At 49.2% G+C, this 16,228-nt stretch overlaps 1 protein-coding gene across 7 annotated transcripts in view; it reads left to right on the top strand.

Moving 5' to 3' along the window:
* The window catches only part of TMCO3 (transmembrane and coiled-coil domains 3), a 44,861-nt gene extending 33,529 nt beyond the window's left edge, over positions 1 to 11,332 (top strand). For 3 of the 7 annotated variants that reach the window (XM_063101831.1, XM_063101833.1, XM_063101832.1), the window contains exons 10-13: positions 4,291 to 4,441; positions 8,324 to 8,403; positions 9,788 to 9,937; positions 10,752 to 11,332. In XM_063101831.1, coding sequence (XP_062957901.1) covers positions 4,291 to 4,441; positions 8,324 to 8,403; positions 9,788 to 9,937; positions 10,752 to 10,865 — 495 coding nt within the window. In that variant the 3' untranslated portion in view covers positions 10,866 to 11,332. The remainder of the gene's footprint in view (positions 1 to 4,290; positions 4,442 to 8,323; positions 8,404 to 9,787; positions 9,938 to 10,751) is intronic. The other 4 variants (XM_063101835.1, XM_063101836.1, XM_063101834.1 and 1 more) reach the window with 3 other exon arrangements.
* Positions 11,333 to 16,228: the final 4,896 nt, after the last annotated feature.

Here is a 16,228-nt window from a genome sequence, read left to right as displayed (position 1 = left end):
AACTTGTACCCATATGTTTATGGCAGTTTTATTTGTATTAGCCAAAAACAGTCCGGATGTCCTTCAACAGGTGAATGTTAAACTGTGGTATGTCCATGCCATGGAACGCCACCCAGCGCACAGACCTGGGGAGTCTCCAGAGGATCATGCCAAGTGAAAGCACCAGTCTCAAAGTCTGCATGCCATGTGATTCCACACACTCAGCATTTATGACATGATGACAGTACGGCAGGGAGAACAGCTTAGTGGTTGCAAGGGGCTGAGGACTCGGTCGGGACGGGTGTCCTGTGTCTCCCAGTGTTGACGTCAGTGTCCTATAGTTTGGCAAGGCATTACCATTGGGGAAACTGAGTGAATGGTACATGAGGCCTCTGTCTCATTTCTCAGACTGCACATGAAGGTACAATCATCTCAGAATGAAAGTTCTATTTTAAAAAAGTAGAGTACCAAAACTAAGTCCTTATATGTGGTTTAATTGCCTGCCAGTATTTTATAGTCTTGGGAGAAGACTGTGATTTGCTTTTGCTCCAAGCTGCTCATAATGATTTCAACTATTTAAAGAATGCGACTTATTTAATTTTTTACACTGCTTTATCCATTCCAGAGTATTTTTCTCTTTGAAAATAACTTCTAGCAAAATTGTCTTATCTGGACAGTGGCTCCCCAGTTAGAAGGATTCTCTTCGCTGGCGCTTGGTCCCCTTCGCTCATTCGTTTGACGGTACTCACCGTGCACCTGCCATGCGCCAGGGGTCGTATGTCGTGCCAGGTGTTTTGCATGTCAGATAATCGTCTAATTCATGTGCCAGACTTCACAGCTTGCTCGTTGTCATGTGGTGGTCCTCTGTGAGCACACCCCAGGTGCTCCTTTCTACTGTCAGACATTAGGGTTTGTTTCTGTTTAGGGCTGTTTGAGTAAAGTTGCTGTACGTTCTCACGTGTGTTTTGAAGCATGACCTCATTTCTAATGGTTTTATGTCTGGAGGTGGGATTGCAGGGTCGTAGGGTGTACACATGCTAAACTTTAGTAGCTATCACTAGTTTTCCCAAAGTGCTTGTACCAGTTCATGGTACAGGTTGGGCATCCCTAATCCAAAAATCCAAAGTCTGGAACTTTTTGAGGCCCAGCATGACACTCAAAAGAAACGCTCACTGGAACTCTTCAGATTTCTGATTTTTGTATTAGGGATGCTCAACCGATCTTGTATCTGCAAAAATTCCAAAATCTGAAAATATCCAAAACTCTTCTGGTCCCAAGAGTCTCAGTGAAGAGGTGCTGCACCTGCGCCAGCGTGTTATGAGAGTGCGGTTGTTCCATCCCCCAACGCTTGGTACCGCTTGTCCTTCTAATTTCAGCCACTCTGCTGGGTGGTAGTGGCGTCTCACTGGGGCTTTTTACCTTCTTCTGTCGTTTGTGTTTGGCAGCTGGCCAGTATTTCCTAATGCCTAGTGATGTGAGCGTCCTTTCACGTGCTTGTTAGCCATCTGGGCACCCTCTTTGGGATGTGCCTGTACAGTCTTCTGGTTATTTTTCAATAGGGCTGGTAATTTTCTTACTTTTTTGTAGTTCTTTATTCTGGAAAATTTTTTGTCAGATTTTTTCTTTTTGCTGAGATGAAATTTACATAACATAAAATTCACTGTTTTTAAGTGTGTTTCATAGGTTTTCAGCACATTCACATCGCTGTGCAACCTTCACCATGGTTCAATCACAGAACATTTCCATCACCCCAAAGAAACCCCGTGTGTCCCAGTTCTCCCCTCCCTCCATACCCTGGTAACCTCTCCTCTACCTTCTGTCTCTACGGATTTGCTCCCGAAGGGCGTTTCCGTAAGTGCGGCGGCAGCGACAGCGCGGCCTTCCGTGGCTGGCTTCTCTCACTCCTGTGTTGTCTTCGAGGCTGGTCATGCTGTGGCACGTGTCTGCGCCTTACCGCTTCTCACGGCTGAGCCGCGTTCTGTGTCAGATTCCCTTTTACTAACGTCTGCCAGCTTGCGGCTTGCCTTTGTGCTCTCCTGATGGCACTTCTGACAAACAGAAGTTGTTACTTTCAGCCTGATCCAGTCATCGGTTGTTTCCTTTATGGTCAGCACTTTTTATGTTCTGCACGAAAGATCTTTGCCTACCCCTGGGTCTGTGTTACCTTCTAGAAATTTCATGGTTCTGCTTTTCTCATTACCTCTACAGTCCGTCAGGAGGTGAGTTTAGTGTTTGATGTGAGCTAGTGGCACAGGTTCACTTTCCACCTGCATTTCCATGTGTTGAAAAGACCCGTTCCCACTGTTGTGTAGTGTCCTCTTGTCAAAGGGGACAAACACACACCAAGTTGCCGTGCATGTGTGTGTGTGTGCATGCTATGTGTACAGTGTGTTACATGTGTGGTGTGTGTATACACATGTGTGGCTTGTGTGACGTGTGTGCTTTGTATATGGTGTGTTTACATGTGTTTGTGTGTGTACACATGTGTATGTCTGGTGTGTGTGCATGCATGTGATGTGTGTGTGCTTTGTGTATGATGTGTGTACGTGTGGCTGTGGGTGTGTGTGGTGTGTACATGTGTGTATGGGTGTGCATGTGTGGTGTGCATGTGTGGTGTGTGTACACATGTATGCTTTCTGTATGATATGTGTGTGGTGTGTGTGCATGTGTATGGTGTCTGTGTGTGTGTGATGTGTGTGGCGTGTGTCTGATGTGTGTGGCACATGTCTGATGTGTGTGGCGCATATGTATGATGTGTGTGGTATGTGCATTGTGTGCATGTGTGTGTGCACGTGTATGGTGTGTGTGCATGTGAGGTTGTGTGTGTGTGTGGTGTGTATGCATGTGTCATCTGTGTCGTGCCTACATGTTTGTTGTGGGTGCATGTGTGGCATATATGTGTGTTGTGCATGCATGTGTGTGTTGTGCATGCATGTGTGGTGTGTGTGTTCCATGTGATGTGTTCACATATGACATGCCTGCATGTGTGTGTTGTACATGCACATGTGTGGTATTGTGGCATGCGTGCATGTGTGTTGTGCACGTGTATGTGTGGTGTGCATGTGCATGTGTGCACGTGTGGCGTGTGTGCATGTGTGGCATTTGTGTAGTGCGTGCACCCATGTTCTGACTCTCCATTCGCCCCCTGATCTGCTCACCTGCTCTCTCGTGTGCCGTAGCTTGACATCTGGTGGCATTTGGGCCCCAAGTTCATTCTGTGTCCAGATCATCTTGGCTATAGTCATCATCTTTCCACATAAAAACTGAGATCCAGCTTGTCAACTTTCACATGCAAAAAAGTGTTATTGACCTTCCAGTGAGCTGTCTGGCAGTTGCAGGAACGTCAACACCTCGGGTGCGGAGCCTCGTCACTGTGTTTCTGTCTGTACGGTTCCCAGCGGTTTCTTGTGTTGGTGCAGAGGTCTTGCCTTCTTCTGCTCCTCGGTGTGTGATGTTTTTTGATGCTGTTATAAATGGTATTCCTTTCAAAGTTCATTTTCTGTTTGTCTGTTGCTATCTTCTATAGTTTAATTTTCTCAAGTTAAAAAACATTTTCTTTCAAGTTGTTTTGTGTCAGTAACATCTCATCAAGAAGTCTGTCTTAGGCTTTGTTACAGAGCTGCAGTTAAAACCTAACATCGTGACTGCCCATTCCACAGACTGATCTGGCTCCCGCACTTACTAAAATTAGACATTTCTGTATTTGTTGGTGCTTTTCTCTGGTTTCATGTCATTTCAAGGGAACTCTCATTACCTAAGCTGCATTCTCTGAGTGGTTTGAAGTTGGTGATGGGAATACATTTTTAATGCCATAGTTAGGCCGTTCGTTGATTCAAGGTAAAGAAAATGTGTCAGAAATATTTAAAATAAATTATGAAAAGTCTTCTCATTCAAATGTGTATGTGCGTGTGTATATATATATATATGTTTTTTGGTGGCTGGCCAGTACAGGGGTTAAGCCTGGACCTTGGTGTTACCTGTTCCACGCTCTAACCACCTGAGCTGACCGGCCAGCCCTGCGTTCACTTGCTTCACAGCAAGCTACATGAATGATTGCTTCAAATATTTTAAATTAGTTTTGTTCTCCTGGTATGGTTAATTCAACTAGAATTAGCTTCTGCACGTCATCTCTCAGATGACCCCAGCAGAGGCCCCTTTTCTCTATGACACTTGATTTTCTAGCTGTTCTCACGGTTGTTACTGTGGAGCTTCTGCTGGGTCTATGAGGGTGTCTTTGGGTGAACGTCCCTGGACGGGGTGTGAAGTGTTCTCGTGTAAAGCTCTGTGCCCTGTCCCTCCCGCCCCCCGCAGGTAACGGAGCTGCTGGACGTCTCCATGGAGCTGGGCTGCTTCCTGGCCGGTGCCCTGGTCTCCTCCCAGGGCCACATGGCCACCGAGGAGATCACGTCTTACATCGAGCCCATTCGCGACTTCCTGGCCATCGTCTTCTTTGCATCGATAGGTAGTCTCTCTTTACATTATAATTGTATTTGTGAAATACTTGTGGGTTCATTCTTTGCTGTTCGTGTTCTGCATATTAATAGATGTATACATGCAGATGTGTACATACAGATGTGGACCTCATACAGCAACAACAGTCATCATAAAAAGTAAGTCTATTCCGTACATCTCAATTTGGATTGCTAGCACCCAGAAACTATTTATATTTTTCTAGAGTCTGAAGAGAAATCTTATTTAAAAAGAGGGAAAATATTCACTGAAGTACACAGATTAGTTATTCCTTGTCATCTTTTATTAGCACTAAGGTGTGCGCTACTCATAGGCATTAAAGAAAACCAGTGACCTTCCGAGGAAGACGAACTTTGTCCTTGTTATACTAGTGTCACCAGGGTGCAAGTGACCCCACACTGCAAGTCATGGACACACGGTAGGTCAGCCACCTAAACTAATGTATTGAAATGGTAAGTTTTGGAGGAAGTATTAATTTCGATACAAAAAAAATAAATAGAACATACCAAGGTGAGCTTCTCTAGACATCTCCCTGTGTTGGGGCATCTCCAGTGGCCACACTGGAAGCGAGAAGGTGGAGAATCACTTGGCATCTGAGATCCCAGTGTGTCCACCTGGCACCTGTCCACTGACACACTTCAGTCCACACTAGTCCAGTCTGCACAGTCCCAGCGAGACCAGGAATGGAAAAGCTAGTTCTGAAATGTGTTTGAAGATGTAAAAGCCACAAGTAGCCCCACAGCCCTGAAAGAAAGGCACAAAGTCAGGAGGCCCCACAGTCATCAGCAGTGAAGTGTAGCCTCTCGTCAGTCGCTCTGTCACCCGGACGGTGCAGCGTGCAAGACGGTGCAGCGTGCACCAGCGTCGGACCCCGCGCGGGGAGCCCCGCCAGAGCCTGTGTCCCCGAGAGACTCTCTCGGCTGACGTTGGACTCTCTCTGTCCCTCTTCTTTCTTCTGCCTCCTCCTCCTCCTGCACTCTGGCCTTCATGACTGGTGACTCCCCTCAGTGTGCTAAATAAGCTCTGCTAATTCTGATGTCTGGACCTTCCATTACTGGGTTGGTGACACACCTTCTTTTAGACAAGGTCTAATAAAGTTGGTGAGGTTTTAATTTTTTCTTTTTTTTTTTTTGTGACCGTGCTCAGCCAGTGAGCGAACCGGCCATCCCTATATAGGATCCGAACCCGCGACAGGAGCGCTGCTGCGCTCCCAGCGCTGCACTCTCCCGAGTGAGCCACGGGGTCAGCCCAAGTTGGTGAGGTTTTAACCTAGTTTTTACTACATCCCCAGGTCACCTGCCTAGTGTGTGTGACCTTGAGTCTCATTAGCTGGGACTTCACTGAATATGCATATTTTAGAGTTGTTCTTGTTAAAAATCTAAAATTTCATGAATATGTTATTTAAACAGACATATTTGCTTTAATTACTCTCAAACTTGGGTCCTTATGATACTGAGAACCATGCTTTCTGTTAAAATAATAATCCTGCATGTTTTGCATTGGTTCTTTACACTAAGTATATCCAGGGAATTCAGGTTAATTTCCCTGCCAGCTGAGAAACTTGTGCACAGCAAGGTTTTGTCTTAGGGTCTGAGCAGCACTCAGGAGATGCCTTCAGCTGTGTGTAGGAGGCAGGGTCCACCTGGTGAGGCAGAAGTGATGGATGGGAGTTCCCACTTACACAAACCACCCTGGATGTTTGCTCTGTGCTGGGCCCTGCAGCAACTCAAAGACACAGCCACGGGCTAGCAACTGCCCACAGGTGGGAGACGGCAGTCCTTAGAGGCCCAGCACCGAAGAGAATTCATGGCACTTCTGAGGAGAGATTGCCCTTGATGGCATGAAAAGCAGGGAGCAGCTTTTGGCCCCAAGTGAGGAAGGGCTTTCCGTGCAGAGGGAAGAGCCTTAAGTGCCCAGGGAGGGTGTGAGGGGTCGCAGGGTCAGGCCAGAGGCCACTTGGGCGAGGGCAGAGGGTCATCTGGTGCTGAAACCCCTGGTCCTCATGTCAGCCCTGCAAGGTGGGCACCTCGCAGGTCTTGCTCCCCCACACGTCTGTGGGCCGGGGTGTGATGGCCACAGGTGGAGATGCTGCTTCAGACAGTCCTGGGCCACGTGCATGTTCTAGGCTACACATTCTGTTTACTTGTCCCCCAAATCCACATTCACACAAGAGGAAACTGAGGCACACAGACCTCAGAGACTGGCTGGGGCCCACAGTTAGTAAGTGGTAGATCCAGGATGTGAGCCTAGAGCCTATGCGGTTTACCATTGTGCTGTGTGTTGTGAGAACAAGTGACTGTAAGTAGAGAAATCATAACATAGCCCGTGTGCCCTCCTGTCAGTTACACGTGAACGATGCTGAAGTGCAGATTTCCCGTTTCTCACTTGACGTTTCTAAGTGCTGACTGTAGTGAATTCAGTTTCGTGGTGGTTCATTCATTCCCACCCAGGAGAGGAGGACTGCGCTGAGGCAGAGTGGAGAGGTGTCCTCTGGGAGGGGGTCACAGCCTGGTGGGGACAGAGGCTTGGACACTGCCTGGCGTGGCTGAGCGCAGGAAGCGGGATGAGCTTCAGGAGTTGGTGACCAGACAAGTGCCAAGGAGGACGTCCTGGGGAGGAAGAGAGGCTGGAGGGAGGAGGGTCGTTAGGAAACTCTTAGGAAGGAGGTTCTTCCTGGCTGTGAGCCCATGGGGGACCATGGGGACCAGGAGGGCAGAGGCCTGATGCCCACAGTGCGGGCTGTGGCAGCCCGCATGGATGGGATGGGGCGGGAGTGCGGCCTTTCAGCCAGGTGTGTGGACGTGGGGTCAGTACGTCGGCAACTTCCTGAACAGGGATGTAGCCAAAGGAGGGCTTGGTTGGGCACCCAAGTCCCATGGCCAACCTGCAAGGCTCGGGAGTGAGGCAGCCAGAGGGGATGGCTCGGGCTGGCGAGAAACGGGGAGCTTGTCATGGGCCAGGGGACATGAGAAAGGAAGCGGGGCGGGACCTGACGAGCAGGAGGCAGGCGGCAGGTCGGAGGAGGGGTCCGTACTGCAGACCCCCGTGTGAGGACAAGGGGCCCCTCGGCTGATCGCAGGAGTCCGAGTGGAGCAGGCGGCGGGGCATCTCCCACCTCAGGGGAAGAGGAGATCATGTCCTGGGAAGGAAAATGGGGGCTTTTACCTTTGTGTTTCTGAAGAAAATAGAGGCAGATGGTTTGAGAATGACGGCAAGGTAACAAGCTGCAAGTTACTGCACGTTTTAACTCGGGGCCCTGGTATCCGCCGAGGGCTGGGGGCACCGGTGGGAGTGGGAAGAGCAGGGGGGCAGCCCGAGCTGGGGCCCGCACCCGACCTGCCTGACCCTCGGTGGCCCTTGCTGGACAAAGGGCCTGAGCAGCCTCCACAGGAGGCTCCAGGAGGGGCATGGAGAGCAACAGAAGAAAAATATTTAGGGAAATGTTTCCCCTTTGTTTTCAACGTGTGCGAGTCAAGTGAACGCGGAAAAGGGATGTCGACGCCAGGCGGCCCTGACTGTGGCCTTCTGGGTGCCGTTGGCCTGTGGATGAGTGCTCCTTCCTTCTGGTGGCGCCTCTCACTTGTTTACAGACTGCAGGGACCATGTGCGTTTCAGCCAGAACACGTTCATAAAGGAGAGTCGGCTGGCGTCTGCCTCCGGTGTTCTGCACGCTCTGCAGGCGACCCTGCTGCGGGATGCGGTCCCGGGGGCAGCCTTTCCCTGGCGGGCGATGCTTTTGCTGGCATGTGCAGGTTCACTGTGCACAGTGGAGCTGTAGACTTGTCACCGAGAGTGGCTGTGAGCTTGAAAAGGCTTCTTTTCTGTGGGCCGTCCGGTGGTCATGGAGTGACTTGTCCTGTCTGTCTTCCCACAGGGCTGCACGTCTTCCCTACCTTTGTGGTGTATGAGCTCACGGTGTTGGTGTTCCTCACCTTGGTGGTGGTGCTCACGAAGGTACTGGCCCTTCCCCCGGGCAATCTGTGGCTGCTGAAGTCCACGTTGCTGCTTGGCACAGACCTTACCTGTGGGCCGCATCTCGGGCAGTGGCTACGTTGGGTCTGAAGCCGTGCCCTGTGCCTCCGAGGGCCTGTTGGGGGACACTGCCTTGCGGGACCTGCTCATGCCCACGTTGCAGAGAGGGCTCTTCTGCTCAGACACCCTTGGCAGACCCTGGGGGCGGAGCACAGATTCAGGTTGGGCTCAGTCATCTCTGGTTTGTCTCAGAATTGAGGACGTTTAAGATTGGGAATGACCAGCAGTTGAAGTGGGACAAGCACCTCTAGATCCCCAAGATAAGTACTCATTCCTGATGAGTCTGAAGCACAGCGGGTCCTGACTCTGGCCACCTTCACAGGCATGGATTTCAGAGGCCACTGAAGGTGGCACGGATACTCCCCGTTTGTCTGCTGTCGATGATGACCAGTTATCGAGTTGCCTGTGTTAGCCTGTAATGTGTTCAGTAGTCATCTGGCTCTCTGCACTGCCAAAGTCAGCTTCAAATATTTCCATTTTAAGGAGCCAGCATCTCTGGCAATTGTTAAGCCGGCCCCCAGCTCTGGGACGCTCACCCCAGAGAAACACATCTCTCTCATTAAAAAAATTTCATCTTGAATGCAATAGAATACTTAATGCTATTAAATTAGTTGGGGCAAAAAGGCTTGTTTTTTGCCAGTGAATCTAAACCCTTGATTTTGCCTGCTTGCTCTGTGTGGACATATTTAAGATATTTTATATTTATTTGGCGCCTCTGGGCATTTCAGATGCCTCTGGGTGCATTTCCCAATGTTACATGTTATTGGAGGGCTTCTGCAGCATCTGCTGTCTGGGTTCTCTGTGTGAATTTTAATTATGTCTGGGTGCTCTGCTGGTGTGAGTTCTGATCACGTCTGGGCACTCTGCTGGCGTGAGTTCTGATCACATCTGGGTGCTCTGCTGGTGTGAGTTCTGATCACGTCTGAGTGCTCTGCTGGTATCAGTTCTGATCACGTCTGGGCACTCTGCTGGCGTGAGTTCTGATCACATCTGGGCGCTCTGCTGGTGTGAGTTCCGATCATGTCCAGGTGCTCTGCTGGTGTGAGTACTGATCACGTCTGGGTGCTCTGCTGGTGTGAGTTCTGATCACGTCCGGGTGCTCTGCTGGTGTGAGTACTAATCACATCCGGGCGCTCTGCTGGTGTGAGTTCCGATCAAGTCTGGGTGCTCTGCTGGTGTGAGTTCTGATCACATCTGGGCGCTCTGCTGGTGTGAGTTCCGATCACATCTGGGTGTTCTGCTGGTGTGAGTTCTGATCACGTCTGGGTGCTGTCTTCATTAGTAACTAGGTGACCCACTCTTGCAGTTTGTTTTGGCAGCGCTGGTCTTGTCTCTCATCCTGCCAAGGAGCAGCCAGTACATCAAGTGGATCGTCTCCGCGGGATTGGCCCAGGTCAGCGAGTTTTCCTTTGTCCTGGGGAGCCGAGCGCGAAGAGCTGGCATCATCTCGCGGGAGGTGAGTGTCTGTCGCTGGCTGTGCTGTGCCCTATGTGACAGGCTCAGCCTTGGGGCAGATGTCCCAGGCACACACGTGATATCCACACTGTCCGTCTGGGCTGTGGCTGGAGGCTCAAAGTGCCGGGGACTGAAGTGTTGGTCTCGAAGTGGGCATGGGGGGCCTTGCTGCCATCTCCTCGTTTAGGATGTGGACTATTTTAGATGAAAATGACTAGTTAATACTGCTCGAACTGTTACCATTATCTTTTGCAACAATTTTGACTGTCACTCTGATATTTCCTGTAAGAGGAAGAAAACTAATTTTTAAAATCTGAGCTGCTAGCTCACAGCTTGATGCAGGACCGTCTAAAAGATGAGACGCGGGTGTGGGCTGTGTTTCCATAAGGCTCTACTGCAGCCTCAGGAGTGCCGCCCAGCACTCATAGTGCAGCGTTGTCTCTGTCCCGCAAGTGAGGGATACGGGAGAAGTCTTCTGGTCAAGTGGAGGGGGAGTAATTGCTGAAGAGTGGGATTCTGTACAACAAGCTCCTCTACACCTGCCCCGAGGCTGTCTCAGTAGTGTGAGGGATTCTGTGCTGGTCGGTGTGACTAGTTAGTAGTGTTATCTGATGATTCATCAGGACCATCAAAACTCAGTCCCTCCAGCATCCACATGTCCTCTCACCTGTGGCTGTACTCTGTGCCTTAAAGAGATAGCAGTGAACATCCGGTTTGCAGGTGACCTGCTCAGTGGGACTGTGCTCAGCCAGGTGCCTGTACAGGTGTGCCTCCTTATGCTCAGTGTGAACAGGTTCTGCATTTACCTGTTGCAGGTGTACCTTCTTATACTGAGTGTGACCACGCTCAGCCTCCTACTTGCCCCGGTGCTGTGGAGAGCTGCAGTTACAAGATGTGTGCCCAGACCAGAGAGACGGCCAAGTCTCTGATGGACCAAGATGCTGGCTTTGGACAGGGGAACCTCTGCGGGCAGCGAGTTCTTCTCAGGGGCCTGTGACTGCTCATCCCTGTGGCCTCATGCCCTGGGGACAGAAAAACACTAGCAAAGAGCAGTGTCTTCATGCTTGCCTGGCTTCTGCAGAATATTCCTGTCGTGTTTTAGAATTTTCCAGAGTGATTTATTTGCAGTCAGTCGGTTGTGTGCAGTGGAGCTATAACACTGCGTTTTACAAATCGCCTTGACTGTTTTGCCTGGACGTGCCTTTTCCCAAAATTATTAACTTTCTATTGTTAATTCATCAATTCATGACTCTTTTGGTAAAAAAAAATTAGAAAGGCTTTTTATTTATTGTACAACTTTAGGATTATAATCTGGTCAAATATTTGTTATTAAAAATTTCTGTGATATGAAATTTTAATTCTGGCATTGTGTTTGGAAGCTTACTCTTAAAGCCTATGTTTTCTAAAGTGAGAAATATCTTAAAATGTCTATTTGCCTTTTATTATAACTATTTTAAATAAAACACTTTTATGTCAGTTCCTGTTAAGTATATCACTCTTAAAATGTTTGGTTTTGAATCACAAGAATGTGCATTCTTTAATAAAGGCCATTTATGATTAGGGTATAATTAATAGAAATTTATTGAAAATCTTTTTAAATTAGATTTTTGTGTTATGTTAATTTTTGCACAAAATTTCAGCCAATTTTTTTCGTTAAGTTTTAACTTTTGGTGTTTAAAAAGTATATTTTGGTTATTACATGCTCCATTCACACAGATGAAGGTCTGGCCCTTACAAGGAATTCCCTAAGGGGTACTGTCTTACCTTGTTTTGTGCTGCTAGAACATAATACCTGAGACCGGATAATTTATAAAGAACAGAAACGTATTCTGTATAGTTTCGGAGGCTGGAAGTGTAGAGCAAGGCACTGGCAGGGGAGGCCCGATCTCTGCTGCGTCATCACACGGCAGGAGCGCAGGACGGAGAGAACCCCTCCGAAAGCCCTCGTTACAGCAGCAGCCTTAGTCCTCCCATGAGGCCCACCTCCCAACACTGCTGCATCGGGGATTACGTGTCTGACCTGTGAATTTTGGAGGGGACAAAAGCACTCAAATTGTAGCAGGTACTACCACAATTGCATTTTTTTTGTTTTTCCCAAAGATGCATAAAGTTGGATGTGTAAGGAATGACGTTGTCATAATAAAGAGTCAGAATGAGGCGGCTGGGCAGCACCACTTGTGCAGGTAAAGTTGTGTCTATTTATTATTTGCCACATAGCAAGTGCTTTGAAGCAGAGCTTCCCTATAAACATTGGCTTTAAGAGCCCATCCTTTTGAGAAAAATACTTGAGGTAGAGGGACAAAAATGTGAGGTGTGATTGTGGATTGCATGTATAATTGTGGAGGGCTCCAGTATAAATTAAAACTCTGAAGTAAGCTGTGTCTATCTAGTCTGAAGCAGACTTGTGGAGAAATATTAGTCTGTGCTCATTGTTAGAAAATAGCATTGGTTTTATTCATTCCTAAACGAGTCAGACATCACCGGTGTGCGTGAGGTGTGCGGTGCGGCCTGTGCGTCTGGAGTGGACCCGCCCTTGTTGGCTGCCAGGCCTCTGTCATTGCTGCCTGGCCTCTGTCGTGGCCGCAGTGCCTTGTCTGTCTGCAGGTCCTCTCCATCAGCGCGTTCAGGATGTGCTAAAGGCCTCCGACGGAATTTCTTTCTTTTTCTGTCTCCAAAACCTGTGACCACCAGAAGCTTTTTAATTTCGTTGAACTTTCATTGAGTGAAATCTATTTGTGCAGGTGACATCAAGTTCCCCCAAAAACATCAAATCAATATCACTTTGTGGGAATGAAATGCTTCATAAAGATGTATGCTCGATGACAAGGGAACTCATCTTCAAAAGGCCACTCCGCATAGAGAATTCAGGAAGCTGGCAGAGTTACTTAGGTCAGGCCCTGTACCTTAGCTACCCAGGAGGCCGTTCCTCAAAGCCCCACCTAGCCACCCCTCCCCCCTCCCACCTGCACACCCACCTGGCCCCCCTCCCTCCTCCCACCCACCTGACCCCCCAATCTCCTCCCTCGCACCTGGCCCCCTCCCTCCTCCCTCCCACCTGCACGCCCACCTGGCCACCCCTCCTCCCTCCCACCTGCACGCCCACCTGGCCCCCCTCCCTCCTCCCTCCCACCTGCACGCCCACCTGGCCCCCCTCCCTCCTCCCTCCCACCTGCACGCCCACCTGGCCCCCCTCCCTCCTCCCTCCCACCTGCACGCCCACCTGGCCCCCCTCCCTCCTCCCTCCCACCTGCACGCCCACCTGGCCCCCTCCCTCCTCCCTCCCACCTGCACGCCCACCTGGCCCCCCTCCCTCCTCCCTCCCACCTGCACGCCCACCTGCCCACCCCTCCCTCCCACCTGCAGTCCCAGGGTGGGGCTCTGAACCCTCCTCCCTTCTGTGTCTTCTCCACACCTCTCTGTCTCCTCTATCACCTTGCTGTAGTCTGTCCCATTCTAAACTAACACCCCACTGCTGACCTTGTGCCCTCTCCCCATGCTGTCCACTTCACTCTCCTCCATAGTGGCCTCCACCAGCTGCACCTGTGCTGAGCTGCCACCCTCAGCACTGGCCTGTCTCTAGAGAGTGCGGAGGCATGCTGGCTTGGAGAAGTCATGCCGCAGACACATTTGCTGGAGGGAGAACGGGCTAGCTGACCTGGCGGGTTGTGACGTTTTCCTCCTGCATTTCACACTGGCCTCCAGTCAGTGACTCAGTTCCCACCAGATCAACACTGGGACCGCGTGCTGGGAACTGGGTGTTCTGAAGACACCTGGGGAAGCGGGTGTTGGCCCCCTTGACCACGGCATCCTCAACAACAGCCAATAACCTTGCAGGGTCCACGTGAGGTGTTCTAAAGCAAGGCCCTGGGATCAAGTCACAAGCGTCAAGTCCAAGTGTGATCTTCCATGACCTCCCCGAGCTCCCTGTCCACTTGCTCCTTTGCTAGTTTTCTAGTACAAATCAGTCATTTTCAGCCACTCTCCTCTTTGCCCTCACAACACAAGTTTATTATTCTTATATTCCTGTACCTATGTCCTTTCCTCCTACTTGCCAAAAGCCTCCTTCATGTACCTAACAACACTGGGCAGGACTGGGAGGGTCGGAGGGGAGAATGGTGCCACTGGTGGAACCCAGAACCCAAAAGCTGAAGAGTCTCAAGCTCTGGTGTCCACGGACAGGAGAGAACAGTATATCTCAGCTCTAGCAGACAGAAAGCAAGATTCACCCCTTCATCTAATCGAATCCCTGAATCTTAACCTTCACAAGTCCACCCCTTGTCAACTTGGTGTCTATACTATCTCCTTAAATCACACTTAATTTTCAAATGGGACAATAACATAACAGTTTTGTCTAACATGGTACACTATGCTGCATACAACTGAAAACACAATAATCCTTTTCCCAGAAGAGGAGGTAACATCCTTATATGACATTTACCCCTCTCCCAATATCCCACGACTTAAATGCAAATACTATGATGTAAAGTTAACATTATTTAAATGCTGGTATAAAGTCAGTAAGTCTCCTGGTACATGACAAAGAATAAGGAAGAACAAAAAGGTAATTGCTTAATGTGTGTACAGTATACAGACAGAGACGTATTCTAACACAGCAGGGAGCACAATTACAATCCTCGTTTCTGTAACTGGTCACATGGTCGAAGCTGGTATCTATAACTCCCTTCTTCTACTGCCCATTCTGCATTCCCTTTGCCTTCAGCGAGCACCTCATCAGGTCATGGTTCTTTACGTGGTGGAGTGACCCAAACCTTCATCCCTGAAGAGTCTGGCCCATTCATGTCTTGTCTGGATTTGGTTGTTGTGATTTTCCATTGACCTTAATCGCAGGGCATGGTGGTACTAAGAGACACCCTAAGGGATCTCCTGTGTTCCAGACAGAATCTTCCTTACCTCCATTGTGAAGTTCTAGTCCAACTTCCCCTTGGTAGTCTGGGTCAGTCACCCCAGCCAACATTGCAACTCCTTTCTTAGCCTGTTGACTCAGGCATGAGGAGCCCAAAGTGGCCATGTGGCAGCTTTAATTTCCAGTTCAATGGGATCATTGTGGTGTCTCATGATGGAAGCATTCCTCCCTCTGGAACCAAGACCTCTAGACCAACGGAACGTAAAGTCACAGGGACAGGAAGCAAACATTTTGCTAATGGGTCACTAGGGGTAATGGTTAATGGTGCCACTTCCGTTTCCACCCCTTGATTCCTGGACCCATGAATCCTGGCTATGGGAGAGGTAGTACCATATATTGGGTGCTGATTTAGAGCATATACAGCCTGCTGGAGAACTTTGCCCCAGCCCTACACGGTATTGGCACCAAGCTGGTGCTGTAACTGTGACTTCAAAAGGCCATTCCATCGTTCTGTCAGACCGGCTGCTTCAGGACGATGGGGAACACGGTAAGACCAGTGAATTCCATGAGCATGAGCCCATTGCTGCACTTCTTTAGCTGTGAAGTGAGTTCCTTGGTCAGAAGCCATACTGTGTGTGATACTATGAGGGCAAATAGGCATCCCATTTCTGGTACCAATTTTCTCTATCAGTCCATCTCTGTTGTTTGTAACAAAATACCTGGAACTGGGTAATTTATATGAAAACAAAATTTGTTGCTTACAGTTTCAGAGGCTGGGAAGTCCAAAGTTCAGAGAACACATCTGGTGAGTGCTTTATCCTGTAGTGGCTCAGGGTATCACATGGCAAATATGGTGGAGCAGAGAGAGAAATAGTTCCTGATGTGCTCTCCTTTTAAAGCCCTTAGAACCACACCCCTGAGCACAATTAAACCATTCACTATGGCAGGGTCCTTAAATCCAATCACCTCTTCAAGGCCCCACCTTGCAATGACCATAATAGGATTTCCCACCCTCTTAACACTGTCACAGTGAGTACCAAGCCTCCAACACATTAAACTTTGGGGGGACACAATTAAGTCCCCATCATTCTGCCCCACCCCCCCAAACTCATGTCCTTTTTTCATACAAATACATTTATTTCATCCTCAAAGTCTTGTTTCAGCTCAAAAGTCCAAAGTTGAAAGTCCCATCTGTGAATTCAAAACAAGTTGCTTCCAAGATACAATGATGGGACAAGCATAAGGTACATATTACTGTTCAAAAAGGAAGAAATTGGCCCAAAAAAAGGGGGTTACAGGTCCTAAGCAAGTCCAAAGCCCAGTAGGCCAGGCATCAAATCTCAGAGCTGGTGAATCATGTAACTTGGTTCCATGTTCCACATCTTGTGCACGATGGTGCAGGGGTTGCGTCTCCAAGTCCTGGGGCAG

Source organism: Cynocephalus volans, chromosome 7 (assembly GCF_027409185.1).
Source record: "Cynocephalus volans isolate mCynVol1 chromosome 7, mCynVol1.pri, whole genome shotgun sequence".
Lineage (NCBI taxonomy): Eukaryota > Metazoa > Chordata > Mammalia > Dermoptera > Cynocephalidae > Cynocephalus > Cynocephalus volans.
The sequence above is the reverse complement of the archived record's forward strand: the minus strand, read 5'-3'. Positions and strand labels throughout refer to the sequence as shown.